Here is a 27,247-nt window from a genome sequence, read left to right on the forward strand (position 1 = left end):
TTGCATAACTGGAATTTTACTGCGTTCTGAGCAAAATTACCACGGTATGCATAATCTGCCGGGAATTCACCTCGCGTGGGTGACCTGCTCTTGCTTCTTGATGCTTTTCAGATTTTTTACAATGAGCATGTCTTTATCTCTACAATCTGGGGGGTGTGGGGAAGCATAAATTTGTAAAATATTCAACTTGCAATCTCAGTTTCTGAATAGCCTTTAGTGATGGATTCCAGATAAGACCGTAAGCAGCAGTCGGTGGAGTATTTGTCCACACTTAATAATTGGTATAAAACACAACTGTTCCTTTTCAGTCCCAGAAACATCTCGGCAAAGGTATTTTTGGGGGAAGTTCCTAGAAAGGAGACAAGGTTGGTGAGCTGGGCATTGGTGCTGCAGAACTTCTGTTCTCTGGCTGCCGAGTCCATTGGAAGAGGCTCTGCTTGTTCTCATCACCTCCTGGCCTCTCTCTGGGTGCCCCCCATAACCCCCCCCCCACAACAGAGTCATCTTTCACTCCTTGCTAAGATGTAGTTTAGGTCCTACAGACACAAACCCTTCAAACACAAAGGCAGTGCCCAGAAGGATTGATTTTAAGATTTAAATCTAAGGGAGCCCATGACCAGTGATATAAAATATTCATGGACTCGTGAAACTCCGCTGGCGCTCAGCGTTTCCTGACTGGCTCCGCTCACTGCATTTCCCTCGGATAACTGGCCTGCGATCAGAAGGAGAAGGTGTTAGTTTTCAGAAGCCTTGAAAGAGAACCAGCAGAAGGGAGCCCGTTTTGTAGGCTGCTCCGTTTTCAGCACCCACGCCAAGATGCCCCTGCTCCCGGGTGCTGCTGAGGGGCGGTCGGAAGTTTCAGTCGGGATTTAGGAAAACCTTCTCTGCTGGAGAAGATCCCCATCAACCCCCATCAGCCTTGCATCTGAGGATCCAGAAGTGAAGACGGACATCATCAGTTTTGAGAGCTGCTCTTTTTTTGGCCGCACCGCGTGGCGTGTGGGATGTCAGTTCCCCAACCAGGGATCGAACCTGCGCCCCCTGCATTGGAAAGCGCAGTCTTAACCACTGGACCGCCAGGGAAGTCCCGAGAGCTACTTTTTAATGTTTCTCCATAAGACTGAAATAGTGAGCCGGTCCTTTGTGCCTGTCAAGCTGTTTTAAGTGAGGACACGCTCTCAGTTAAAACCAGACAACACTGTTCTTTCCATTCTTTTCCTTTCTTCCCCGTCTGTCCCCCGATCAAGGCTGTGTAGTAAGCACTCCTGGCAAAAAGTGACAAAATCTTGTGATTAGTTAGACATATCCCTTGCTTCTCGTACCAAGCTTTTCACCGGCCTGCATCCTGGTGGCATTTTCGAAGGCTGTGCGATGTGACCGCCCCAGCCCGCTCCTGTGAGGCTGCTCCAGTCCGTGTCTTCTGGTCGCCCGGTGTTGGCAGCTGCCCGTGACCAGGCCCCCCCAGAGAGAACTCTTACCTCGGAGCCCCCCTTTGCATGTTTTCAGTTGACCTTCCTGAAACATCTTCATTCACACGTGAGAAGCAACCACCAGCACCAAAACGGACAAGAGAGGGGCCAGGGCCGTGGCCGTGGGGTGAAACTGGGGGTTGCAGGTGCCCCCCTGTCCCCTCTCCTGGGCTGCAGGACCAGAGCTGGTCCAGAGCAGCCTCAGGGGACAAGGGACAGTCACGCTCTGACCAGTGCTGGGGTAACTGCAACCCAGACGAGCCGGCAACCTCTCCACCCTCCTTGACCAGCTTGAAACAAACCTGGGGCCCAAGGAGCGGATCGTTCGCAGGCTGAGGAAGCAGCTCCACACGTGTTAAAGAAAGGCCAGCCTGACAAGATGGGCGTCTGAGTCGCCTGCTGCCCCACCTTCAGGGCTTTCCCCTGGCCTCCTGTCCCGGCCCCCCGACCCATCTGGAGAACTCACTGGAAGTGACTCGGTGACTTGGCTTTCGGTGTGGCCTGGCGGGGGGGTGTGGGGTGTGGGGGTGGCGTCTTCCTGCCTCTGCTGTGACTGGGGTGGTCCTGGCACACGCGCTCTCTAGACAGCTTCTCATCAGTTGCTCATCAGCATGCTAATTGCTGTATGACTAATTATGCCCTGAATTCCAGTTGATTTTCTTAATGAGACAGCTGGGTTAATTATGTAATCGTATGATTACATTAGCCTAGAGTGCCCTGGCGGAGGGGAGCGTCTGCCGCGCTCTGATGTCACTGCGGGGATGGCGCTCGCGGTGCCATCCGCACTCTGGCCGGTGGCAGGGGCTCTGTGCACACGTGGGCTGGGGTCCAGGGAGGTCATTCTTTGCGGTCCTCACGACAGAAGCAGCCACCAGCGCCTGCCCCCCCTGCACACACACGCCCCGGCACCCCACGGCCCGACGGAATCGGAGCCCCACTCCTCAGCCCCGCTGCCTGCCGTGCGGTTCAGCAGCGCCTCTTCCTCCTCCCGGGATGTCCTGCCCCGGGACTGTTGGTGTGACGGTGGTCCAGGGCATCCTCACCCGTGTCCCAAAGTCCCTGCAGGACCACACTGCACTGGTTTACATACAGTCAGAACAGCCCAGACTGGCCCCACCCTTATTGCCACCACCCCCCTTACAGGTGCTATTTCACACCTTCTTTCCACCCTGATCTCTGCACACCTCGTATTTCACTGAGAAAATACATGTGCTCGGAGGGTGACATCTCTCTCCACTGGCCGCTCTCTCCTCTGAGAGTCCACTGGGCCTGCAGAACCCACCTCCCGCCTGGTTATGTGCCTCCTCAGACCCTCTCTCCCTCTGCAGGACTCTGAGTGTGGGGCATCCTAGACTCTCCCTGGGTGACTCTGATGTCTATTTTTTTTTTTTTTTGAATTTTATTTATTTTTTTATACAGCAGTTTCTTATTAGTCATCAATTTTATACACATCAGTGTATACATGTCAGTCCCAATCTCCCAATTCATCACACCACCACCCCCACCCCCCTGCTGCTTTCCCCCCTTGGTGTCCATACGTTTGTTCTCTACATCTGTGTCTCAGTTTCTGCCCTGCAGACCGGTTCATCTGTACCATTTTTCTAGGTTCCGCACATATGCGTTAATATACGACATTTGTTTTTGTCTGTAGATTTTCTGATGATGCCCATTCTAACTGGTATGAGGTGATACCTCATTGTACTTTTGATTTGCCTTTCTCTAATAATTAGTGATGTTGAGCAGCTTTTCATGTGCTTCTTGGCCATCTGTATGTCTTCTTTGGAGAAATGCCTATTCGGCTCTTCTGCCCATTTTTGGATTGGGTTGTTTGTTTTTTTCATATTGAGCTGCATGAGCTGTTTATATATTTTGGAGATTAATCCTTTGTCTGTTGATTCATTTGCAAATATTTTCTCCCACTCTGAGGGTTGTCTTTTCGTCTTGTTTATGGTTTCCTTTGCTTTCCAAAAGCTTTGAAGTTTCATTAGGCCCCATTTGTTAATTTTTGTTTTTATTTCCATTACTCTAGGAGGTGGATCAAAAAAGATCTTGCTGTGATTTATGTCAAAGAGTGTTCTTCCTATGTTTTCCTCTAAGAGTTTTATAGTATCCGGTCTTACATTTAGGTCTCTAATCCATTTTGAGTTTATTTTTGTGTATGGTGTTAGGAAGTATTCTAATTTCATTCTTTTACATGTAGCTGTCCAGTTTTCCCAGCACCACTTATTGAAGAGACTGTCTTTTCTCCATTGTATATCCTTGCCTCCTTTGTCATAGATTAGTTGACCATAGGTGCGTGGGTTTACCTCTGGGCTTTCTATCTTGTTCCCTTGATCTGTGTTTCTGTTTTTGTGCCAGTACCATATTGTCTTGATTACTGTAGCTTTGTAGTATAGTCTGAAGTCAGGGAGTCTGATTCCTCCAGCTCCGTTTTTTTCCCCTCAAGACTGCTTTGGCTATTCGGGATCTTTTGTGTCTCCATACAAATTTTAAGATGATTTGTTCTAGTTCCGTAAAAAATGCCATTGGTAATTTGATAGGGATTGCATTGAATCTGTAGATTGCTTTGGGTAGTATAGTCATTTTCACAATATTGATTCTTCCAATCCAAGAACATGGTATATCTCTCCATCTGTTGTTATCATCTTTAATTTCTTTCATCAGTGTCTTATAATTTTCTGCATACAGGTCTTTTGTCTCCTTAGGTAGGTTTATTCCTAGGTATTTTATTCTTTTTGTTGCAATGGCAAATGGGAGTGTTTCCTTAATTTCTCTTTCAGATTTTTCATCATTAGTGTATAGGAATGCAAGAGATTTCTGTGCATTAATTTTGTATCCTGCAACTTTACCAAACTCATTGATTAGCTCTAGTAGTTTTCTGGTGGCATCTTTAGGATTCTCTATGTATAGTATCATGTCATCTGCAAACAGTGACAGTTTTACTTCTTCTTTTCCACTTTGTATTCCTTTTATTTTTTTTTCTTCTCTGATTGCCGTGGCTAGGACTTCCAAAACTATGTTGAATAATAGTGGTGAGAGTGGACATCCTTGTCTCGTTCCTGATCTTAGAGGAAATGCTTTCAGTTTTTCACCATTGAGAATGATGTTTGCTGTGGGTTTGTCATATATGGCCTTTAATATGTTGAGGTAGGTTCCCTCTATGCCCACTTTCTGGAGAGTTTTTATCATAAATGGGTGTTGAATTTTGTCAAAAGCTTTTTCTGCATCTGTTGAGATGATCATATGGTTTTTATTTTCCATTTGTTAATATGGTGTATCACATTGATTGATTTGCGTATATTGAAGAATCCTTGCATCCCTGGGGTAAATCCCACTTGATCATGGTGTATGATCCTTTTAATGTGTTGCTGGATTCTGTTTGCTAGTATTTGGTTGAAGATTTTTGCATCTATATTCATCAGTGATATTGGTCTGTAATTTTCTTTTTTTTGTAGTATCTTTGTCTGGTTTTGGTATCAGGGTGATGGTGGCCTCATAGAATGAGTTTGGGAGTGTTCCTTCCTCTGCAATTTTTTGGAAGAGTTTGAGAAGGATGGGTGTTAGCCCTTCTCTAAATGTTTGATAGAATTCACCTGTGAAGCCATCTGGTCCTGGACTTTTGTTTGTTGGAAGATTTTTAATCACAATTTCAATTTCATTACTCGTGATTGGTCTGTTCCTATTTTCTATTTCTTCCTGGTTCAGTCTTGGAAGGTTATACCTTTGTAAGAATTTGTCCATTTCTTCCAGGTTGTCCATTTTATTGGCATAGAGTTGCTTGTAGTAGTCTCTTAGGATGCTTTGTATTTCTGCGGTGTCTGTTGTAACTTCTCCTTTTTCATTTCTAATTTTATTGATTTGAGTCCTCTCCCTCTTTTTCTTGATGAGTCTGGCTAATGGCTTATCAATTTTGTTTATCTTCTCAAAGAACCAACTTTTAGTTTTATTGATCTTTGCTGTTGTTTTCTTTGTTTCTCTTTCATTTATTTCTGCTCTGACCTTTATGATTTCTTTCCTTCTGCTAACTTTGGGTTGTGTTTGTTCTTCTTTCTCTAGTTCCTGTAAGTGTAAGGTTAGATTGTTTGAGATTTTTCTTGTTTCTTGAGGTAGGCTTGTATAGCTTTAAACTTCCCTCTTAGAACTGCTTTTGCTGCATCCCATAGGTTTTGGATCGTCGTGTTTTCATTGTCGTTTTGTCTCTAGGTATTTTCTGATTTCCTCTTTGATTTCTTCAGTGATCTCTTGGTTATTTAGTAACGTATTGTTTAGCCTCCATGTGTTTGTGTTTTTTACGTTTTTTTCCCTGTAGTTCATTTCTAATCTCATAGTGTTGTGGTCAGAAAAGATGCTTGATATGATTGCAATTTTCTTAAATTTACTGAGGCTTGATTTGTGACTCAAGATGTGATCTATCCTGGAGAATGTTCCGTGCGCACTTGAGAAGAAAGTGTAATCCGCTGTTTTTGGATGGAATGTCCTATAAATGTCAATTAAATCTATCTGGTCTATTGTGTCATTTAAAGCTTGTGTTTCCTTATTAATTTTCTGTCTGGATGATCTGTCCCTTGGTGTAAGTGAGGTGTTAAAGTCCCCCACTATTATTGTGTTACTGTCGATTTCCTCTTTTAGAGCTGTTAGCAGTTGCCTTATGTATTGAGGTGCTCCTATGTTGGATGCGTGTATATTTATAATTGTTATCTCTTCTTCTTGGATTGATCCCTGGATCATTATGTAGTGTCCTTCCTTGTCTCTTGTAACATTCTTTATTTTAAAGTCTATTTTATCTGATATGAGTATTGCTACTCCAGCTTTGTTTTGATTTCCATTTGCATGGAATATCTTTTTCCATCCCCTCACTTTCAGTCTGTATGTGTCCCTAGGTCTGAAGTGTGTCTCTTGTAGACAGATATGTGTGGGTCTTGTTTTTGTATCCATTCAGCAAGCCTGTGTCTTTTGGTTGGAGCATTTAATCCATTCACGTTTAAGGTAATTATCAATGTGTATGTTCCTATGACCATTTTCTTAATTGTTTTGGGTTTGTTTTTGTAGGTCCTTTTCTTCTCTTGCGTTTCCCACTTAGAGAAGTCCCTTTAGCATTTGTTGTAGAGCTGGTTTGGTGGTGCTGAATTCTCTTAGCTTTTGCTTGTCTGTAAAGCTTTTGATTCCTCCATTGAATCTGAATGAGATCCTTGCCGGGTAGAGTAGTCTTTGGTTGTAGGTTCTTCCCTTTCATCACTTTAAGTATATCATGCCACTCCCTTCTGGCTTGTAGAGTTTCTGCTGAGAAATCAGCTGTTAACCTTATGGGAGTTCCCTTGTATGTTATTTGTCGTTTTTCCCTTGCTGCTTTCAATAATTTGTCTTTGTCTTTAATTTTTGCCAATTTGATTACTATGTGTCTTGGCATGTTTCTCCTTGGGTTTATCCTGTATGGGACTCTCTGTGCTTCCTGGACTTGGGTGGCTGTTTCCTTTCCCATGTTAGGGAAGTTTTCGACTATAATCTCTTCAGATATTTTCTCTGGTCCTTTCTCTCTCTGTTCTCCTTCTGGGACCCCTATAATGCGAATGTTGTTGTGTTTAATGTTGTCCCAGAGGTCTCTTAGGCTGTCTTCATTTCCTTTCATTCTTTTTTGTTTATTCTGTTCCGCAGCAGTGAATTCCACCGTTCTATCTTCCAGGTCACTTATCCGTTCTTCTGCCTCAGTTATTCTGCTATTGATTCCTCCTAGTGTATTTTTCATTCCAGTTATTGTATCATTCATCTCTGTTTGTTTGTTCTTTAATTCTTCTAGGTCTTTGTTAAACATTTCTTGCATCTTCTCGATCTTTGCCTCCATTCTTTTTCCGAGGTCCTGGATCATCTTCACTATCATTATCCTGAATTCTTTTTCTGGAAGGTTGCCTATCTCCACTTCATTTAGTTGTTTTTCTGGGGTTTTATCTTGTTCCTTCATCTGGTACATAGCCCTCTGCCTTTTCATCTTGTCTATCTTTCTGTGAATGTGGTTTTTGTTCCACAGGCTGCAGGATTGTAGTTCTTATTGCTTCTCCTGATGTCTGTTAGACTCTCACCAAACTCCACATGAGCACAGGAGAGCAGCTGATCCCCCCCAGCCTCCCCTCCCCCCGACCCCAGAAAGTAAATGGCATCACCATTCACGGAGTTGCTTCGGCCACAAAGGCAGGAGTCAGCTTGCTCTCCTTTCCCTCCCTCACACTTTAGAGCTGATCTGTCAGTAAGTCCTGCTGACCTCACCTCCAGAACGCACCCCGAATTTGACCACTCACCCCGTCAGCCATCCCTAGTCCAAGTCTCCGTTACCTCTCACCACTTGAATCCACTTCCTCCGCCCATCCTTTGCACGCAGCCCACGGGTCTGAGTGGTGTTTGAGCTACTTTTGTTCATGTCCCCCAACAGTAAAAAATTTCGAATTTGTACCCCCCATATATACTACTTATTTATTTAAATGATGTACATGTGTAACTATAGTAGTGTGTGAAATAAATTGCAAATCATATACTAAAAACAGAATTTAAAGGACGTGATGAAGATTAAAAAGGACTTAAAATTTACATTTTATTAGCAGTACAGAAAACATTTTGCTCTCACTAGAAAAAAAAATTTTTAATCCACCTCATTGAGGCATAATCTATATACAGTAAAACATACTTATTTTGTGTACAGTTTGATACAGTGGCCAACCACACAATCAAGATATAGAACATTCATAACCTCTCGAAAGTTCCCATATGATCCCAAATGCCGGCAACCACTGATCTGCTTTCTGTCGATCTAGATTAGGTTCATTGTTTCTGGAGTTTCACATAAATGGGGTCCTTGGGGAGGTTCTCTGATGCGTCTGGCGTCCTTCACTCAGCGTGGCGTGTTGGGGATTATTCACCCACGTTCACTGGGGAGTGGTATTCCACTGTGTGGATGTATAATGATTTGCCTACCCATCCACCTGTTCATGGACGTTTGGATTGTTTCCAGTTTGTGGCTATCGTGAATAAACCTGCTGTAAGTGTTCATAGACAGTTGTATATGGACATTTGTTTTCATTTCTTTTAGATAAATTCCTAGGACTAGAATTCCTGGGGCATGGGGTAGGTGTATGTTTAGCTTGATAAGAAACCGCCAAACGGTTTTTCCAAGCAGTTGTGTCATCTTACCCCCCACCCGCAAATATGTGTGGGAGTTCCAGTTGTTCTGTGTCCTCTCCACCATTTGGTATTGTCAGTGTTTTAGATGTTAGACATTCTAGTAAGTGTAGAACGTATTTCACTGTGACTTCAATTTGCATTTTTCTTGATGACTAATGATGCTAAATTTTTATTCATATGCTTTTGGACCTTCATAGATCTTCACTTATAAGGTGTCTGTTTAAATCTTCTGCGCATTTTTTTTTAATGGGTTGTTTGGCTTACTATTGAATTGTAGCTTTGCTGTAGTCTAGATACAAGTCCTTTGTCAAATATATGCACTGCAAATATTTTCTCCCATTTTCTTGTCTTTTGAAGAGCAGAAGTTTTTATTTTAGTAAAGTCCAGTTTATTAATTTTTTCTTCTATTGGTTCTTGCTTTTTATGTTCTAAGAAATCATTGCCTAGTACAAAGTCATAAATTCTTTTCTCCTATGTGTGTGGGTTTTGTGTGTGTGTGTGTGTGTGTGTGTGTGTGTGTGAAGTTACGTAGTTTTATCTTTTACCTTTAGGCCTATGATACATTTGAGTTAATTTTTATTATGATATGAGATAAGGGTTGAGTTTCTTTGAAAATTAATGGATGGTATATGTGTGAGTCTTTTTTCTGGACCCTCTATTTATTTCACTGATCTGTATGTGTATCCTTATGTTAATATCATACTATCTTGATTCTTGTAGCTTTATAATCAGTCTTGAAATCAGGTAATATAAGTCCTTTTTCTTTCGTCTTCTTTTTCAAAATCGTTTTGGCTAATTGAGTTTCTATGTAAATTTTAGACTCAGCTCGTCAGTTTTTACAAACAAGCCTGCCAGGATTTTGATCTGGATTCCACTTTATCTATAGATCAATTTGAGGAAAATTGACAACACTATTGAGTCTTCCAGTCCAAACATCGTATATTTCTTTATGTCTTTAATTTCCCTCAGCAGTATTTTGTAGTTTTCAATATACAGGCCTGGCCCATAGTGTTCAGTTTATCCCCAAATAGGTCATGTTTTTGGATGCTGTAGTAAATGGTATTTTTTTTGGTAATTTTTTTCCAATTCTTTGATGCTTTTATATAGAAATGTGATTAATTTTTATATAGTAATATTATATTTGTGACCTTTTAAAACTTACTTCTTAGTTCTGGAAGTTTTTTTGGAGATTCCCTAGACGTTCTATCTTGAATGTCCCTTGTGCCCTTGAAGAGATTATGCACTTTACAATTGTTGGATGGAATGTTCTGTAAATTTCAGGTCAACTTGGTTGATAGCGTTACTCAAGTTTTTTTTGTCCATATTGATTTCCAATCTGTAATATCATGTATTTCGTTTTTCTTTTCTTTTCCTTTTTTTCCACACTGGCCAGGACCTCCAGTACAATGTTGAATAGAAGTAGAAAAAGCAAACATCCTTGTGTTGGTCCCAACCTTAGGGAAATCATTCACTCTTTCAACATTGAATATGATGTTAGCTGTAGTGGGTTTTTGTAGACACCCTTAAAAGTTTGAGAAAAGTCCCTTTTAGTTCTAGTTTGCTGAGAGTTTTTGTCATAAATGGGTATTGAATTTTGTCAGATTTTTTTCTGCCTCAATTGAGCTAATCATATGATTTTTCTCTTTTATTCTCTTAATATGATGAAATAGTTTAATTTTCTAGTGTTAAACCAACTTTGCCTTCCTAGGATAAGTCTTACTTGGTTATGATGTATTGTGCTTTTTAGAATTTGCTGAATTTAATTTGCTGATATTTTACTAAGGATTTCTGCATTTAAGTTCATTAGGAATATAGCACTGTAGTTTTTTGCCTATTTTTTTTTCCTTTTAATGTTTTTATGAGTTTTGGTATCAAGGTAGTACTGCTGGTCTTATCAAATGAGTTAAGTGCTGAAAGAGTTTATGTAAGATTGCCATTACTTCTTCCTAAAACATCTCTAGTTCACCAGTGAAGCCATCCAGGCCTGGGATTTTCTTTGTTGCAAGGTGTTTGTTTGTTTGTTCTTCCATTGCTCCCACACCCCCTCTCCCCATTGCGAACCACAAGTCTGTTCCCTATGTCTATGAGTCTATTTCTGTTTCGTAATAACTTCATTTGTGTTATATTTTAGATTCCACACATAAGTGGTGTCATGTGGTATTTGTCTTTCTCTTTCTGACTGACTTCATTTAGTGTGATAATCTCTAGGTCCATTCATGTTGCTGCAAATGGCATTATTTCATTCTTTTGTATGGCTAAGTAGTATTCCATTGTATATATGTACCACATCTTCTTTATCTATTCCTCTGTTGATGGACATTTAGGTTGTTACCATGTCTTGGCTATTGTGCATAGTGCTGCTATGAACATAGGGGTGCATGTATCTTTTTTAATTATAGCAAGGTTTTTAATTATAAATTTTACTTCTTTAACAGATAGAGGTCTATTAAGATTTTTTATTTCTTCTTGGGTCAGTTTTGGTAATTTTTTCAAGGAATGATCCATTTCATGTAAATTTATTAGCATAATGTTGTTGATGACATTTCATTACCTTTTAAATATCTGTAGGATGGGTAGTCATGTCCCTTTTTTCATTCCTGATCTTGGAACTTGTGAATTCTTTTTTTCTTTTTCTTTTTTTTTTTTTTCTTTTCTTGATCAGTCTGGCTAGAGCTTTCTGGAGTTTCTTAAAGTGGAGGCTTAGGTCACTGATTTATTTCACTGTGGCCAGAGAATGTGCTTGGTATGATTTCTCTTCTTTCAAGTTTATTGAGACTTGTTTTATGGTCCAGTATATTTCTATCTTGGTGAGTGTCCCATGTGCACTTGAAGGGAATGTGTGTTCTGTAGTTTGCTGAGTGGAGTGTTCTATAAATGTCAATTAGCTCAAGTTGGTCAACAGTGTTGTTCAAGTCTTTTGTATCCATACTGATTTTATATTTAGTTGTACTATTAATTAGCAAGCACAGAGTTTTGAAATCTTTATTATTGTGGATTTTTCTTTTTCTTGTTTCACTTATATTAGTTTTTAATTCATGGTTTTGAAGCTTTGTTTTGTAGTACATTTACTTTTAGGATTGTTATATCTTCTCAATGATTTGATACTTTCAAGTTTATACAGTGATTTTATTTTTGTTAATATTCCTTGTACTAAAGTTTGCTTTGTTTCATTTTGATATAGGCACTCCAGCTTTCTTTTGATTAGTGTTTCCATGTTATATCATTTTCTATCCTTTTACTATTAACCTATCTTTTTGTTTTATTTAAGTTGTATTTCTTGTAAACAGCTCTGTCGTGTTTTTTTTTAATCCAGTCTGACAATCTGCCTTTTAAGTGGAATGTTAGATATTTTATGTTTCATGTAATTATGGATAAAGAGAGGCATAAGTCTACCATCTTACTATTCACTTTCTACTTGTCTTACCTATTTTTTGTTGTGTCTTTCTTGCTTTATTTTGATTATTTTTTGTGATCTTATTTTATGTCCTCAATTGTCTTATTAGCTATAGCTCTTTGTTTTATTTTCTTAGTGGTTACTTTAAAGTTTACATTAAGTGTCTTTAATTTATCACACTATACTTTCAAATAATACTATACCACTTCACATACAATGTAAGAATCTTACAGTACACTTTCACTCTCTCCTTCCTGTGCTTTGTGTATTGTTATTTATTTTACTTCTCCATATGTTATAGCCCTACAATACATTGTACTATTTTTCCTTTTAAATAGTCAATTATCTTTTAAAGAAATTAAAAATGAGAAAAGTAGTACTTTATTTTTACCCATATATTTACCATTTCCAAGTGTTGTTTATTCCTTTGTGTAGATGCAGGTTTCTGTCTGGCATCAGTTTCTTTTGGTCTGTAGCATTTCCTTTAACATATCTTATACTGTAGGTTCACTGGCAATGAATTCTGCCAGCTCTTGTTCATTTGAAACACACAAACAAAATGTCTATCTCACCTTCATTTCTTTTTATTATTATTTTTTTAAATTATTTATTTTTATTTTTTTTTTAATTTTTGGCTGCGTTGGGTCTTCTTTGCTGCGAGCAGGCTTTCTCTAGTTGCGGCGAACGGGGGCTACTCTTCGTTGCGGTGCATGGGCTTCTCATTGCAGTGGCTTCTCTTGTTGCGGAGCACAGGCTCTAGGCACGCAGGCTTCAGTAGTTGTGGCTCATGGGCTCTAGAGCGCAGTCTCAGTAGTTGTGACGCACGGGCTTAGTTGCTCCGCAGCATGGGGGATCTTCCCGGACCAGGGCTCAAACCCGTGTCCCCTGCATTGGCAGGTGGATTCTTAACCACTGCACCACCAGGGAAGCCCTCACCCTCATTTTTGAAGGATATTTTTTGTTGGGTATAAAACTATATATTGGCAGTTTTTGTTTCAGTTTTTCTTTCTCTGGACTGACTGACATCACTTCTGACAGGAGGTCTTCATCAGCCTTATCTTTCTTCCCCTAAGAGTCTTCTTTTCTCTGGCTTTTTTTTTTTTTTTTTTGGCTGCATTGGGTCTTCACTGCCGTGTGCAGGCTTTCTCTAGTTGTGAGCAGGGGCTACTCTTTGTTGCGGTGTGTGGGCTTCATTGTGGTGGCTTCTCTTGTTGCGGAGCATGGGCTCTAGGAGCGCAGGCTTCAGTAGTTGTAGCACGTGGGCTCAGTAGTTGTGGCACGCAGGCCCTAGAGCATGTGGGCTGAGTAGTTGTGGCGCACAGGCCCTGGAGTGCACAGGCTCAGTAGTTGAGGCACGTGGGCTCTAGGGCACGCGGGCTCCAGTAGTTGTGGCGCGTGGGCTCAGTAGTTGTGGCCAGGGCTCAAACCTGTGTCCCCTGCATTGGCAGACGGATTCTTAACCATTGCACCACCAGGGAAGTCCCTTTTTTCTGGCTTTTAAGATTTTCTTTTTATTCCTCTTTTCAGCAATTTGATTGTGTTTATTGGTGTTCTTTGCATTTATTCTGCTTGGATTTTGTTGAGTTTCTTGGATTTGGGGGTTTATAGCTTTCACCAAATTTGGAAATTTTGCCACTTCTTTCAAGTACATCCCTTGCCCCTTTCTGGGACATGTATGTTAGATTGCTTGATATTGTTTTACAGGCTGCTGAGGTTTTAGTAACTTTTTTTTTTTTCAGTCTCTTCTCTGTGCTTCTATTTAGACAGTTTCTGTGACTATGTCTTTGAGTTAGTTCTCTGATCTTCTTGATTTTGCAGTGTCTAATGTGCTTTTAAGCTTTTAAGCCAATCTAGGGAATTTTTTTCATTTCAGATACTGTATTTTAAGCTCTAGAATTCCATCTGGGTCTTTATAGCTTCTGTTTCTCTCCTTATTGTATTCATGTTTTTCTTTAAATCCTTGAGCATGCTTATAATTGTTTTAGTCTTTGTCAACTACTCCCATTATCTCTTTTTTATAAATTTATTTATTTATTTACTTTTTGGCTGCATTGCGTCTTCGTTGCTGTGCGTGGGCTTTCTCTAGTTGCATTGAGCGGGGGCTACTCTTTGTTGCGGTGCGCTGGCTTCTCATTGCAGTGACTTCTCTTGTTGTGGAGCACAGGCTCTAGGCGTGCGGGCTTCAGTAGTTGTGGCACGTGGGCTCAGTAGTTGTGGCTCGCGGGCTGTAGAGCGCAGGCTCAGTAATTGTGGCACACGGGCTTAGTTGCTCCGCGGCATGTGGGATCCTCCTGGACCAGGGCTCGAACCCGTGTCCCCTGCACTGGCAGGTGGATTGTTAACCACTGAGCCACCAGGGGAGCCCTACTCCCATTATCTCTTGTAATTTCTGGTTCTGTGTTTATTAACTGATGTTTTTTTCCCTTATTATCCTGATTCTTTGCATGTCTAGTAATTTTTGATTGGATGTTGGACATTGTAGTTAACTGGATTTTGTTGTCTTTCTTAAGAGTGTTGAAATATTTGGGGCAGGCAGTTAAATTACTTGCAGATCAACTCAATTATTCAGAGACATGTTTTTAAGCTTTTGGGGACAGGTCCAGACTAGCCTTTACTTTAGGATTAGCTTAGCCCTCCACTCTGGTGTGGCCCTCTGATGTCTTCTACTGAATGTCCTGGCTGTTCAACAAGCCTCTCTTCTCTGGCTAGTTGCAACTTGAAAGCCTCCCAACACTGCGAACTCTAGGAGTTGTTTACTTAGACCTTCCTTGTAGTTCTTTGCACGGCCTTGTGGAGTTTCACCCTGTGTGTATGTATGTACCTTATCTTTTAGTAACAGATTTTATATGACTCCTCTGCAGATTTCTCTAGTTCTTTCTCTGCATATCTCCCTCCTTTCCAGGGCTCTGCCCTATAAATTCCAGGTACCTCAATCTCCTGATCTTTAGATCTCTATCTTCTCAATCCAAGAAGACCATCATACTCTGCTTGGGTTCCCCCTTCCCTGTGCTGCAGTCCAGAAAGTGTTTCCTGGCAGAAAGTCAGGGTGATCATAGGGTTCACCTTACTTGTGTCCCTCTTTCAGGGATCACCATTCCTGCTCTGCTGGTTGTACAACATCTGTAAATGGTTCTTTGTTTCATTTAGATTGCCTAGTATTCTAGTTGTTTATGGCCAGAGGGCAGGTCCAGTGCCAGTTAATCTGTCATGGCCAGGAGTAGAAATCTCCAAGTTTTGTTAATGTTGTTTTGATTTTAATGGCTGTCATAAATGGCTGGAAAAGATAACTCACAAAGATACATAGACCCAAACCAAAGCAGTGCATTATTAGCTAACTTTACAAAAATATGATTCATATTTTTGAAACCTGCATACCAGTTATAAGAAAGTATTAGTTGAAATTCAGCTAGTAAATTTTTATTTATCATGGTATATCAATTTTTCTTGCTAACTAGTCAGAAGATACTGTATTTTTTATATATTAACAAATGGGTTTGAAACTCATTTTGGCAAATATTTCATCAGGTTTGAGTCGGTTGATAATAGGTAACATCTATTGAGTATTAACTCCGTGCCTGGCGGTCTATCACATATTATCGTAGTTAATCCTTACAACAACCTAATGATATTGGCACAATTATTATGCCCAATTTATAGATAAAGAAAGTAAGATACAGAGATATTAAGTAGCTTGTCAAAGGTTGCACACCAGTAAGTGGCAGAGCTGGGATTCAATCGCATATAGTCTGGCCCACACTCTAAACAATTACCTTCTACTCCCTCTTGTCTGATATGAGGCATTGAGACATTTTTGTAGACAGTGTTATCTTTGCCCATAAGTTTATATGATGATGGGAACATTTCCAAATATCCACTTTTAGAGTGCTGTCACTGTAGATGAGTTTCATTCAAGTAGGTTTTTTTCCCCCCTAAGTATTAAAACATCACATTTACTTCAAAGACATAGATTATGTGTTTATATTTTTTAAATGTCTGCCAGGCAGCATATTACTGATAGCCATCTGTCATCACAGAACAGGGCAGCTAATTTAGAACACTTCGCTTTTTAAAAGAAAAATTGTATAACTCATCTTTAAGCTTAAAACTCTTAAATACTTTGCAACTAGAAAACCAACAAACATTTTCGTGGTTCAGAGTACTGCAGTTTTCTTCTCATGCCCCAGTGGCTCATCTTGGCAAGAGTCCTATTCTCTGGTGGCTTTTTCCATCAGGAGTAGAATTGAATCCAAACTGAATCCCTTAGCTCACTGTAGACGCTGTATTTTCATGAGACTGACCCACTACCTACTGTGCAACAGGGCACCTCCAACATTGTATTTTCAGCTCTAGAATTCAGTTCGATTCTTCTTTGTATCATCTCTTTCTCTCCTTAATTGTGTTCATATTTTTCTTTAAATCCTTGAGCACAGGCCTCCCACTCTGACCACTTGTCCTTGGCCGTTTTCCCTTCCCTTCATCATACCTCACTGGCTTCTCTCTATGCCTTGTATATGCCCATCCTCGCACCCAGCTCTGGACCTTTGAACTGCCATTCCCTCTGCCAAGAGTCTTCACGTTCTCTCCTCTTTGACATCCAGATCTCAATCCCAGGGTCACCTACTCAGAGGCCCTCCCTGTCCTTCTGTCTCCAGGACCCATTCCCCATTCTCCACACCCTGTCTCCTCTCTTCTTCATGCTTGGCAGTACTGAGAGCATTCTGATTTGTTTGGTTTTACTGTTTGTCTGTCTCCCTCACTCCAGTGGAATGTCAAGTCTTTGAGAACAAGGATTTTCTCTTGTTCGCCACCGTGTCCCCCCAGCACCTAGAATGGTCCTGACATCATAGAATGTGTATGTGGGCACCTGCAGTTGGACTGAAGTATTTTTGTGGCTGTGCCTGACCCTTCCCTGCTTCTTGCTCCCCTGCATGCTGTTTCTTCCACAGGGATTGACTGCCCCCCAGTCTCCACAGGTCTAAACGCTGACTCTTCTTTTTAGGAAAAAAAAAAAAAAAATCTCCTTTTCCCAGTTTCTCTATCTGGGAATGGTCTTCCATGTGGCCCTTCTTGTTTATCTTAGTTATTTGTGAACATGGTTTGTCTCTGTGAGGTTGGGCCCAGCTGACTCTGCTGAATGTCCATCCCAATGAATCAGTGCCCAGTGCCTTACCCAGAGCAGACAGATGCTTAGGACCTACTTGCTATATTAGTACTTGAAGAGACAGTATAATTTAGTCGGCTGCTGGTTCAGAAGGCAGAAATCTTAATTAGACTTTTGCATACCTGTTTGCCTGGCTGACTTCTCGCCTCCCCCTGTCCCTGGGTGAGATGCCAGCGCCTGACTCGCTGCAGAGCCCCCTCCCCCCACCCCACCCCCGCCCCGACCTCTGGCTGTGATGGCTGGAATCAATGAGATAATGTTCCATGTACTTAGGGGAAGGTGCTGAATAAATACAGGTGACTTGTTGTTGTTTGTTATAATTATGTTCTTTGAGTCCTGTGCTGCATACTGAGCTGTAGAATGCCTCAAAGAGTGTTTTAGGAATGAACTATGAGATGATTGTAGAACACTTTGCAAGTCTGTCACATCGGGTGCATGGCACTGGCAGTAAGGCATGTTGAACTGAAGGAGGCGGCAGGGAAGATGGGCTGCAGGTTTCCGTGTGGTGCTGTTCCACGTATGGGTGTGTGCTCTTGCCTCCCCCAGACAGTTCCCTAATCGAGCTGCTGAGATCGGAGGCTTGTGACGTTCAGAATAAGACCTAACAATACTTGTGTGGGGTTTAAATGGCATTGGAAATCATTCATGAGGCAAAAAGCTATGATTTCCCCTAGATTAACATGCAGGCTGGGGTTTGGCATGCCGAAATTCACTGTTTTGGTCTCTAGCCCAAACATGCTAGAGTCATTATATTGTCATGTGGTAATTAACTGTTCCTGTAATACAAGTAATAAATATTAAGCCTAAGAGGTACTTTAGCAATGCCTTTTACATAATCCAAAACGATATTCAAATGCTGTAGGCGTTGAGTCATTCAACTGTACTGTAGTAAAGTTTGAAGTTTAATACATAGAGATTTTTGAACATTCAGTTCATTCTTTATTCTATGACCAGTTCTGCTACTTAGGCATTAACCTTTAATCATGTTCAATTAAGTATATATGCCGTAATGAATAATTATAAGATTGCCAGAATTTTCATTTACAATATAATGCTTTGAAAATTTGTCTAAAGGTCCTAGTTACCATTCACTTGATAATGTGCGTATTATTTTTATATGTTACTGAATTCCTTGCTGAATCTAACGAGGGAAACTATTTTTTATTCAAAGCAGACACAGTGGGTCCTGGCCTCTTAAAAGGAATGGACTGGAAAAGTTGTCAAGAGAAATTTGGGGGATGGAGGGCCGCATACTAGCTTAGCTCTTTAAAATATAATTTGTACTGGCAGTTGTGCTGGGAAACCTACAGCAATGAACATTCAGAGAATTTTATAGAAGCGCAGTGGTTCTTCTCCTCAATTCTTCCCTGACCCCTGTTTCAAGTTAAAGTTGTCGTTTTACATGGACGAGGCCACAGGCAATACTCTCTTTTATCTCCTTCAGGTCATTTGCCCAGCATAAGGCCATGTGGGGAGTGGGAAGAGGAGTGGGGGTGGGAAGGTGTCCAGGGAAGATACTGAAATTAAAAAAAAAAAAAAAAAAAAAGCTGCACCTGGAATGTTCTGAGGATGTTCATTCTGTAGTGCTATTACCACTCCTACTTACAAGGAACCATCTCCCCGAAATAGCTTTTGAAATCTAATTTAGTACAAATATTTTAATGCTGATAAAAATAATAATGAGAGGCCACAAATGAGAAAGCGATGAGGTCGTCATAAACTGTATATACGCACAGAATCAGTGCCCGGCTGCCAGGGTTTCACATGATGGGCGGTGTTAAACGCTGTGCTGGACGTGCCGTGGGGCCTGCCTTTTGTAAACCCCACCAAGACGCTGGCTCCTCAAAGCGCTCCTGGCTCCTGGTGGCCCCGCCGACTGAGGCGTGGTAGACGGAGCCCTCGTTTCCAGGAACCAAGGGTGGTCTGAAAAATTAACTGCTCTGGTATTTGAAAATTAAGTGAGCGCTTGGATATATACCCTTGTTGATCCACTGGGCTCTGTGTTTAGCATTCCTCAACCAGAGACTAAATCTTTGCAGCCGTCTCACAAGTGATGCTGGCGTCCATACCAGAAATATCTTCCGTAATCTTTTCTAAGCCCAGCAGACTCGGGTATGCTTCTACTCTGACGAGGCCCCAGAGTCCTAGAGGAAGTGCCCCACTGGGGCCCGGCAGGTGGATTATAAGTGCAGCAGAAATAAAAATAAAGACCCAACTGATGCCAGAAGAACATTTAATGTCTCACCATTTTGTGCTGAATGAACGGTAAAGGCAAAGTCCGCGCCTGTACCCCAAATTCCACATCTGCATTGTCCGATTTTAGGTCCAAATCTGTTGCAGGAAAGGGGACCCCTTCCATGGCCCGGGAGCGGGCTCTTGTCTAACACTCGGGAATGAATTGTCCGAGGAGACACAGGTGCTGACAAAGCAAGAGACTTTATTGGGAAGGGGCGCCCGGGCAGAGAGCAGCAGGGTCAGGGAACCCCGGAGAACTGCTCTGCCTCATGGCTCCCAGTCTCGGCTTTTATGGTGATGGGGTGAGTTTCCGGGTTGTCTCTGGCCCGTCACTCTGACCCAGGGTCCTTCCTGGTGGCACATTCGTCACTCAGCCAAGATGGATTCCAGCAAGGAGTCTCAGAGGCTGGTAGGACTTAAGGACTGGCGTCTCCTCTCTCCTTTTGACCTTGCCCGAATTCTTCCAGTTGGTGGTAGCTTGTTAGTGCCGCATTCCTTACCAGGACCTCCTGTTGTAAGAGAACTCATGCGAGTGGCTACTGTTGTTCCTGGCCAGGGTGGGCGGTTTCGGTCAGTGGTTCCCCTCACAAATCCAGTTTTTTTGTAAGTGAGTCTGATGGTGGAGAGCACATTGAATTGGCTGCAGGACCTCTCATAACTGGCCCAGATGCCCTTCTCCTGCTGTTTGTACTCTAACCAGGAGTGTGGTGACCTCCTGGCTGGCCCGCCGGCGCAGGACGGGTCACAGCAGCTGGGTCACCAGCTGTGCCTCTGAGGAAAGACAGAACCGCGGAGAGCAGAAACCCGGGGCTCTCCCATCTTTAGATCACTGGCTGGTAAGCCCTGACTCTTCCCTGAGCATCCTTCATCAGGAAAGGAGGGCCGTGACAGAAGGGGAGCCCGCCCCCTCAGGGGACCTTCCTCTTTGGAAGGACAGTCACTGGATCTCACAGACTTGGGTTTGAGATCTCTCTGCCCAACTAACCAGCCAGAAACCTGGGCGCATCAGGGCCCAGGACCCCGCCTCAATGAGCTTTAGTTCCCTCTTCTGTGAAAGGAACGTGATCTGTGTGTCACATCTCTCTCCCAGGAGTGTCCTGGGGCTCAAATGAGAAAATGTCCGTAAAAGTGTTCTGTGATGGCCAGACGCTCTCCGGGTATCAGGTGTTATTTCCATCTTCATAAGAATTATTGGAAACTTGAGGCCTTTGGCACCTTCCCACTCGCTGCTTCCTCCGCGTGGGCGCTAGGTGATAGGTGATTTTCCCGGGCTCCTCCCCTTGCCGCCGCGTGTATCTTTCTTCCTATCAGATCAGGGAATGGAAAATCCTTTAAGTGTCACACCAGGCCAGGGAAGTGGGCAAATCCCAGGGAGCCCGTGGCCATCCCCACCCCGTTTTCATGTACTGGGTCGGTCTGTGTGCATATCCCGTAGCAGCCACAGAGAAGCACGCGGTCCATCCAGCCACGGGGCCTTGGGGAGCTGACTCCCTGGGAGCTGGGCAACCTGCTCCAAGACTCCTCGAGGCCAGGAAGGTGGCTCGAATGTGTCCAGAAGGGGGTGACGTGTGTTTCCCTCTTGCGCAGATCCCGTTCCGGCTCTGGACCTCGGGCAACAGCTCCAGCTCAAAGTGCAGCGCCTACACGACATTGAAACAGAGAACCAGAAACTTAGGGAAACTCTCGAAGAATACAACAAGGAATTTGCTGAAGTGAAAAATCAAGGTTGGTGGAAAATGTATTCATTCCTTCCTTTTTCTTTCTTTTTCTTTTCTTCTCTTTTTTCTTTTCTTTTCTTTCTTTTTTTCTTTTTTAATTGCCTTCCCCATACTGTTGGAACTAGCTCTGATTGTCACCTTCATCATAAAGTCCGGGTGGGGCAAGAATCAGAGTCATTAAAGAGAGATAATAATAATGCTTAGCAATTGAGAAGGAAAACTTTACCTCTGCACAACGACTGCATATGATTTTATTGCCCTCCCGCCAGGACCGATCAGGATTCTTTTAAAGTTCTTCCTGAATCATCATGTAATAGGATCTGCCTTTTCAAAGACGGATGCGTTGCCTGCGGGTGACACCTGTCAGAGAGCCAGCTCATGATCAAAGGGTCACATCCAGTAAGTCATTTAATAATTGAGGCCGATACATTAAGGCTTCGGACGCAGCCGGCACGTCCCCACGCGTGAGCCCCGTGGTGTCCTGGTCACTGTCACCTATCCATGACGAAGTTAACGAAGGAAAACAAAACAGCTTTTTGGCAACAAGGAGAGAGGGCAAAGGTTGCCTGGCTTTTCCTGTCAGGGAAGAACAAAGAAATCTCTCCCACACCTAAAATCCAGACGTGTCCCAATCGGGAGCCTCTTGGCTTCCTTGTCTTGAGGAAAATCACTGCCCCATCTGACAGCCGCTGTAGGTTTCTCAGCCAAGTCCAAGTAAAAGTGGGCCTGTTTGGTTTTGTTTGGGGGTGTGGGTGAGGAAGCTGACAGCAAAGAGAGCAAACTGCTTGGGGGGACTTCCCCTGAGGGCTGGAGAAGGAATTACCTGATGAAGATTTTTTTTTTTTTTTTTTTTTTTGGCTGTGCTGGGTCTTCGTTGTTGTGCGCAGGCTCTGTGGCACTCAGGCTCAGTAATTGTGGCTCACGGGCTTAGTTGCCCCGAGGCATGTGGGATCTTCCCAGACCAGGGCTCGAACCCGTGTCGCCTGCATTGGCAGGCGGATTCTTAACCACTGCGCCACCAGGGAAGCCCCTGATGACGATTATTAAAAAGCATCCTTGGGTTTTGAGACCTTTGGACACCGGCTGGCAAGGAGGGGTCGTGTGCGGAAAGGACCTGGGAAGAGGCAGGAAGGTCCAGGCCTGGGCAGTGAGGACAGCAGGCCCGAGGGCCCCTTCCTCGGGGACGCCACCTCAATCTGGCCCACAGGGAGCTGTGAGCCTGTGGGACCCAAGGGACAGTTTGGTCCCGCTGGGGAGCAAGGTGAGGACTTAGGAGCTTGGGGTCCAGTGAGGGAAATGCTCCCTTCCCCCAGCAGGACTTGGCTCTGGTCAGAACCACCCAGCGCCCAGGGGAAAGAGAACCTGTAAATTCTGGTTCTGCACATTTCCTTCCAGTGACCTCTGGCATCTTATTTTGACAGATCCACCGTTTGGGTTTCCTTCAGTTTGATTTGGTTTTGTTGTAGGGCCTGGTCGCCCCCACCCCTATTTTGTCACCGCCCCAGGGCCAGTTGCCCAGCACGGGGATCATCGCCTCCCCAAAGGCCTCACCTGATGGACATTTCTAAATGAAATGCAGAGCCTAAGGGACTTCCCTGGCGGTCCAGTGGTTAGGACTGGACTCGGCGCTTTCACTGCAGGGGGCATGGGTTCGATCCCTGGTCGGGGAACTAAGATCCCACAAGCCACGTGGCGTGGCCAAAAAAAAAAAAAGAGAGAAAGAAAGAAATGCAGAGTCCAAGACTCAAGAACAAAGGCTCCAAAGGCCAGCAGACCGGGCCGGGGTCCCTTGGTTGCCACCACTTCGCTGTGCAGCCTGGAGCAAGTGGTCTCACATTGTTGAAGCCTCGTTTCCTTGGGTGGGGGCAGAATTCTCGTACTAACCCTGACGGGCTGTTGTAGGATTAAATGAGATGCAGCCGAGGCGTTAAGCACTGTTCCCGACACTCAGTAAATATCAGCTGCTCTTAACTCAGCGCTGTGGCTTTTTCCAGAAATCGCCCCCCATCCGTCTCTTTGTTTATTGGTATCTTTACAGATTTTCCCCGCTGCCAGGAAAATGCTGCTTTCCTCTCTTTTCTCCCCAGTGTAAAAATGCTTTGAATTTGGAAGGGGTTGAGGTGCACATCACTTGTTTTAATCATCACAGCTGTAGTGTGGATGGATCAAATGTTAGAGCAGGACAGGAGTTTCTTTATCACATGCTGTAATTCTCCCCCACTCCATGTAAAGGTGAGTGAACGGGGCCCAGGCACAGCCCATGGGAGCAGACCTCTTCGTGTCCTCTCCTCCACGCCGCTCTCCCTCCTCCCCTGCTCACGCGGAGGGGACCCAGCTGGGACACGCCCAGGGCAATGTCCTGGACCCGGGCCCAGGTGCCAGAGGAGGGACCGAGGCTCCAGGACAAATCCGCCCCTGGCTCACTGAGCAGCCCACCTGGGCTGGATGTGACCCTACCTTGATCATGAGCTGACTCTCTGACAGGTGTCACCCGCAGGCAACGCATCCGTCGTTGAAAAGGCAGATCCCCATCAGACAGAGTGGGAGCCCCGAGCTAGTGCCCCAAACTCCCCTGGAAGGAGCATAGATGGGTCACACTGAGAAACCCATTGGGTTGAGCACCAGGGCCCAGGGGCTGCCCAGAGGTTTCCAACCCATTGCTCAAGGCAGAAATGCTGCGTGTTTACAGCCGCATTAACCATCAACTAAAAAGAATGTGCAGATGTTTCCAGAGGTGACCTGTCGTGTCCGCTTTGGACGTGTTCTGCTCCCTCCCCATCACTCCATGTTAACCATTGTGCTCACAGAGCGTTTCTTCCAGGCCCCAAACACCCAGCCCGAGAGGCAGGAAGCCCCCTGTTCATCTCTCAGATACCCTGCCAAGGTCATTGGTCTTAATTCCCTCTCTCCTCCTCTGAGGAGAACCCTCTGGTTCCATTGGATGAAAAAGGCCAATTTCTTATCTTAACGAAAGAGCCTCTAGCTTTTATGCACCAAGCCACGTGGGTACAAATGCCCGGCTGCCTGGCTCCTGCTCGGCCCGGCGTGTCTGCGCAGCTCAGGGAGCAGAAGCTGACGTGAGTTACAGCCCGAAGGAACAAGGGCCACCAGTCCCAGCGCTTCCATGGGCAGAGACCTGGCAGGCGACGTTGTCGCCTGAGCCTGGAGCCCCGTTGTCACAGCCCCGTCGAGGCCTCACCCTGCTCAGCCCAGCCTCGTGCCTCAGCCACTTTCTGAGCACCCACTGTGTCAGGTGCTGGGACGACCAAGGAACTCAGCCTTGCCCCCCGCGCGATGGACCCACGCCCAGGCAGGTGCGGTCCCCCAAGAGCTCCACCATCCTTGGAGCCGGGGCCTCGGTGCTCTGCCTGGGGCTGAGTTAGGACCCTGCCCTGTTCGTTGCATCTGCTCTCGTGTTCCTATTTTGGGTCATTGAAGCGACTGCTGTGAACACGCACTTGGTGGTGGGGGAACCTGGGCTTTCCAGGGGCGGCCCTGACCCCCAGGGGACCCTGGGTCCTGAGCACCGGGCACTGCAGGGCTTCACCACACAGCACTGCTTCCCACGCCTCTGGCACTCACCCTCCCTCAGTTGCGGCTCCCCTGGGCCCAGTCATCGGTTCTGCACACGCAGCCTGGGTCTGGCAGACTCTGGCCCCGGTGGAGCGTGCTCTCAGCACCCAAGCTCCGGGGCTGGTCCCTTCCAGCCGAGGAGACCGGCGCCCCATCCACTTAGCGCACCGTGTGTCTCATCGCTTGTGAAACAGCAAAGGTGCAGCCCGTGGCCGGGGAGGTCAGTAGGCTTCTTCCAAAATGTGCGCGCAATTATGAACCGTTTTCTTTGTAAGAAAGTACTTAAACCCACACTAAAACGTTATTAATCTTCCCTCAGTAGAGGACTAATTTAAGACTCATCAATAAGATGATACTATATTTTACCATTGATTTCCCCCCTCTTTTTCTTAAGTTGTATTAGAGAGACATAGTTCTTCTTCCAGCAAAATCCATTGATCCTCCTCAACCTAAATGTTTAAAGTTCAATTTAACATTTAGGGAGTAAAAGGTCTCCGAAGGGACTTGTAACCATTGATTTTGTGTCAGAGTTGAAGAGCTAAAGTTTAAAACACGCCGATCCTCCTAGGTTACGAAAGCCTAGTATATATATATAGCCACATGGAACCGTGCTTCTCTTACTGGAGTTTTTTTTCCCCCCCTTCTGCAGAGGTAACGATAAAAGCACTTAAAGAGAAAGTCCGAGAATACGAACAGACTCTGAAGAACCAAGCCGAGACCATAGCTCTCGAAAAGGAACAAAAGTTACAAAATGATTTTGCAGAAAAGGAGAGGTGAGCACGTGTTGGGATCTGCACGCACTGACGTGCTGACGTAATGTTTTACTTGTACACGTCACATCACAAGACAGTTTTTTTAAATGGACTTGTGAAATAAGCCCAGGTTGGAAACCAAAATCCTAGGGGCTCTAAGGCACAATTTTGTTTGAAAAACAAAGGTGTCCCTTGTTCTGTGATTTGTGAGATTGTGAGATGACCTTGAGTGAAATGTACCAGTCTTTCCCGTTGGTGGATGGTGTCAGGTACGTCAAAGGGCGTGTCTGTCGGGGCCACGTGGTGCCGGGGCTTGAGCACAAAGCGTGTGTGGTTGGCACATGGGGGTGGTACCCGAGGTAAGATGAGAGGGGTGGGACCGTCCCCTGCTGCGTGCCTTCTCTGGGAAGTCCAGGGCGATGCTGAGCTCCTGCTACCTTCTTAAGTGAATTTTGATATTTAACATCTCTCTCCCTCTCTCTCTCTCTCTCTCTCTCTCACACGCACATACACACAATATCTTTTTTTTTTTTTAGTTTTTTTTGTCTCGCCTCGTTTCATTACCTCACAGTGCTTCATACATCAAGGAGTTAGTATCAGTAAAATATATTAATGCACCATCCAAGGGCTGTGAGTGTGAGGTTTCCGCTGGCCTGCCTCACCCAAAACTTTGCCACAAATAATGAGTTGCTTTTTCACTAGTGTGATGACTTAATGAAAGTTAGATTTCTTTTTTTTTTTTAATTTTTTAAAAAATTTATTTATTTATGGCTGTGTTGGGTCTTCGTTTCTGTGCGAGGGCTTTCTCTAGTTGCGGCAAGCGGGGGCCAGTCTTCATCATGGTGCGCGGGCCTCTCACTATCGCGGCCTCTCTTGTTGCGGAGCACAGGCTCCAGACGCGCAGGCTCAGTAATTGTGGCTCACGGGCCTAGTTGCTCCGCGGCATGTGGGATCTTCCCAGACCAGGGCTCGAACCCGTGTCCCCTGCATTGGCAGGCAGACTCTCAGCCACTGCGCCACCAGGGAAGCCCGAAAGTTAGATTTCTTATAAAAACCATAGGAGTGTTGAACTTACCAATTCAAATTGCTTAAGTCAGGTCTCTCAGAACTCTGGTGAAGCTAAGGTTTAAAAATCTAAGCCTGTTACGAAGAAATGTGAGTCCATTAATGAGAGGCACTAAATGTCTGGTTACAAGTTAAGAGGCAGACCCGGTGGTGGGGTTTTGTGGGTGTTTCCCGTGGACTTGGAATGCAGCTGCTCGGACTTCTATGAGGCAGGCTCCGTGGAGATCTCGGGCATCACCAAGGCCTCTCTGGGGCACCGTTAAACTGGCTTCATTTAGAAAAGAAGAAGAATGCCCGCTACACTCATTGCCAGGCCCTCTCGAGATGTTGTCTCAGCAAGTGCTCGGGATAGGCTTGCGGAGCAGACCATCTCATTTTACAGATTAGGCACCTGCCCGCACTCTCCCAGCGAGGCACCCAGGCGGGGGGCAGAGCCTGAGCCACCTCTGTGGCCCTGGCCTCCCTTTGCACTGAGACTTGGCCTCCCAAAGCCCTCACTGCAGGACCAAAGCCAGTCCCTCGGGGTCAAGCCCAGATCTGCAGGAGATGCCGCACCTACGCTGCTGGGAGAGCGGGGCTGGGTACAGCCCCTGGGAAGGAAGTGAGCCCCACAGAGTCGGGGCTCCGAAGGATGAGCGGATTCTTGACCCAGCAGATGTGGAACTGGCACTAAATGTGTCTCCTAGGAAAGCACTCTGTGCCCAAAGAGATTT

The 27,247-nt window shown here is 44.5% G+C and overlaps 1 protein-coding gene across 6 annotated transcripts in view; it reads left to right on the plus strand.

The window, feature by feature from the left end:
* CUX1 (cut like homeobox 1) overlaps window positions 1-27,247 on the plus strand; it is a 376,899-nt gene that overhangs the window by 209,875 nt on the left and 139,777 nt on the right. For all 6 annotated transcript variants that reach the window (XM_057528358.1, XM_057528361.1, XM_057528360.1 and 3 more), the window contains exons 5-6: window positions 21,014-21,151; window positions 25,367-25,490. In XM_057528358.1, the coding sequence (XP_057384341.1) occupies window positions 21,014-21,151; window positions 25,367-25,490 (262 nt within the window). The remainder of the gene's footprint in view (window positions 1-21,013; window positions 21,152-25,366; window positions 25,491-27,247) is intronic.

Source organism: Balaenoptera acutorostrata, chromosome 15 (assembly GCF_949987535.1).
Source record: "Balaenoptera acutorostrata chromosome 15, mBalAcu1.1, whole genome shotgun sequence".
Classification (NCBI taxonomy): domain Eukaryota; kingdom Metazoa; phylum Chordata; class Mammalia; order Artiodactyla; family Balaenopteridae; genus Balaenoptera; species Balaenoptera acutorostrata.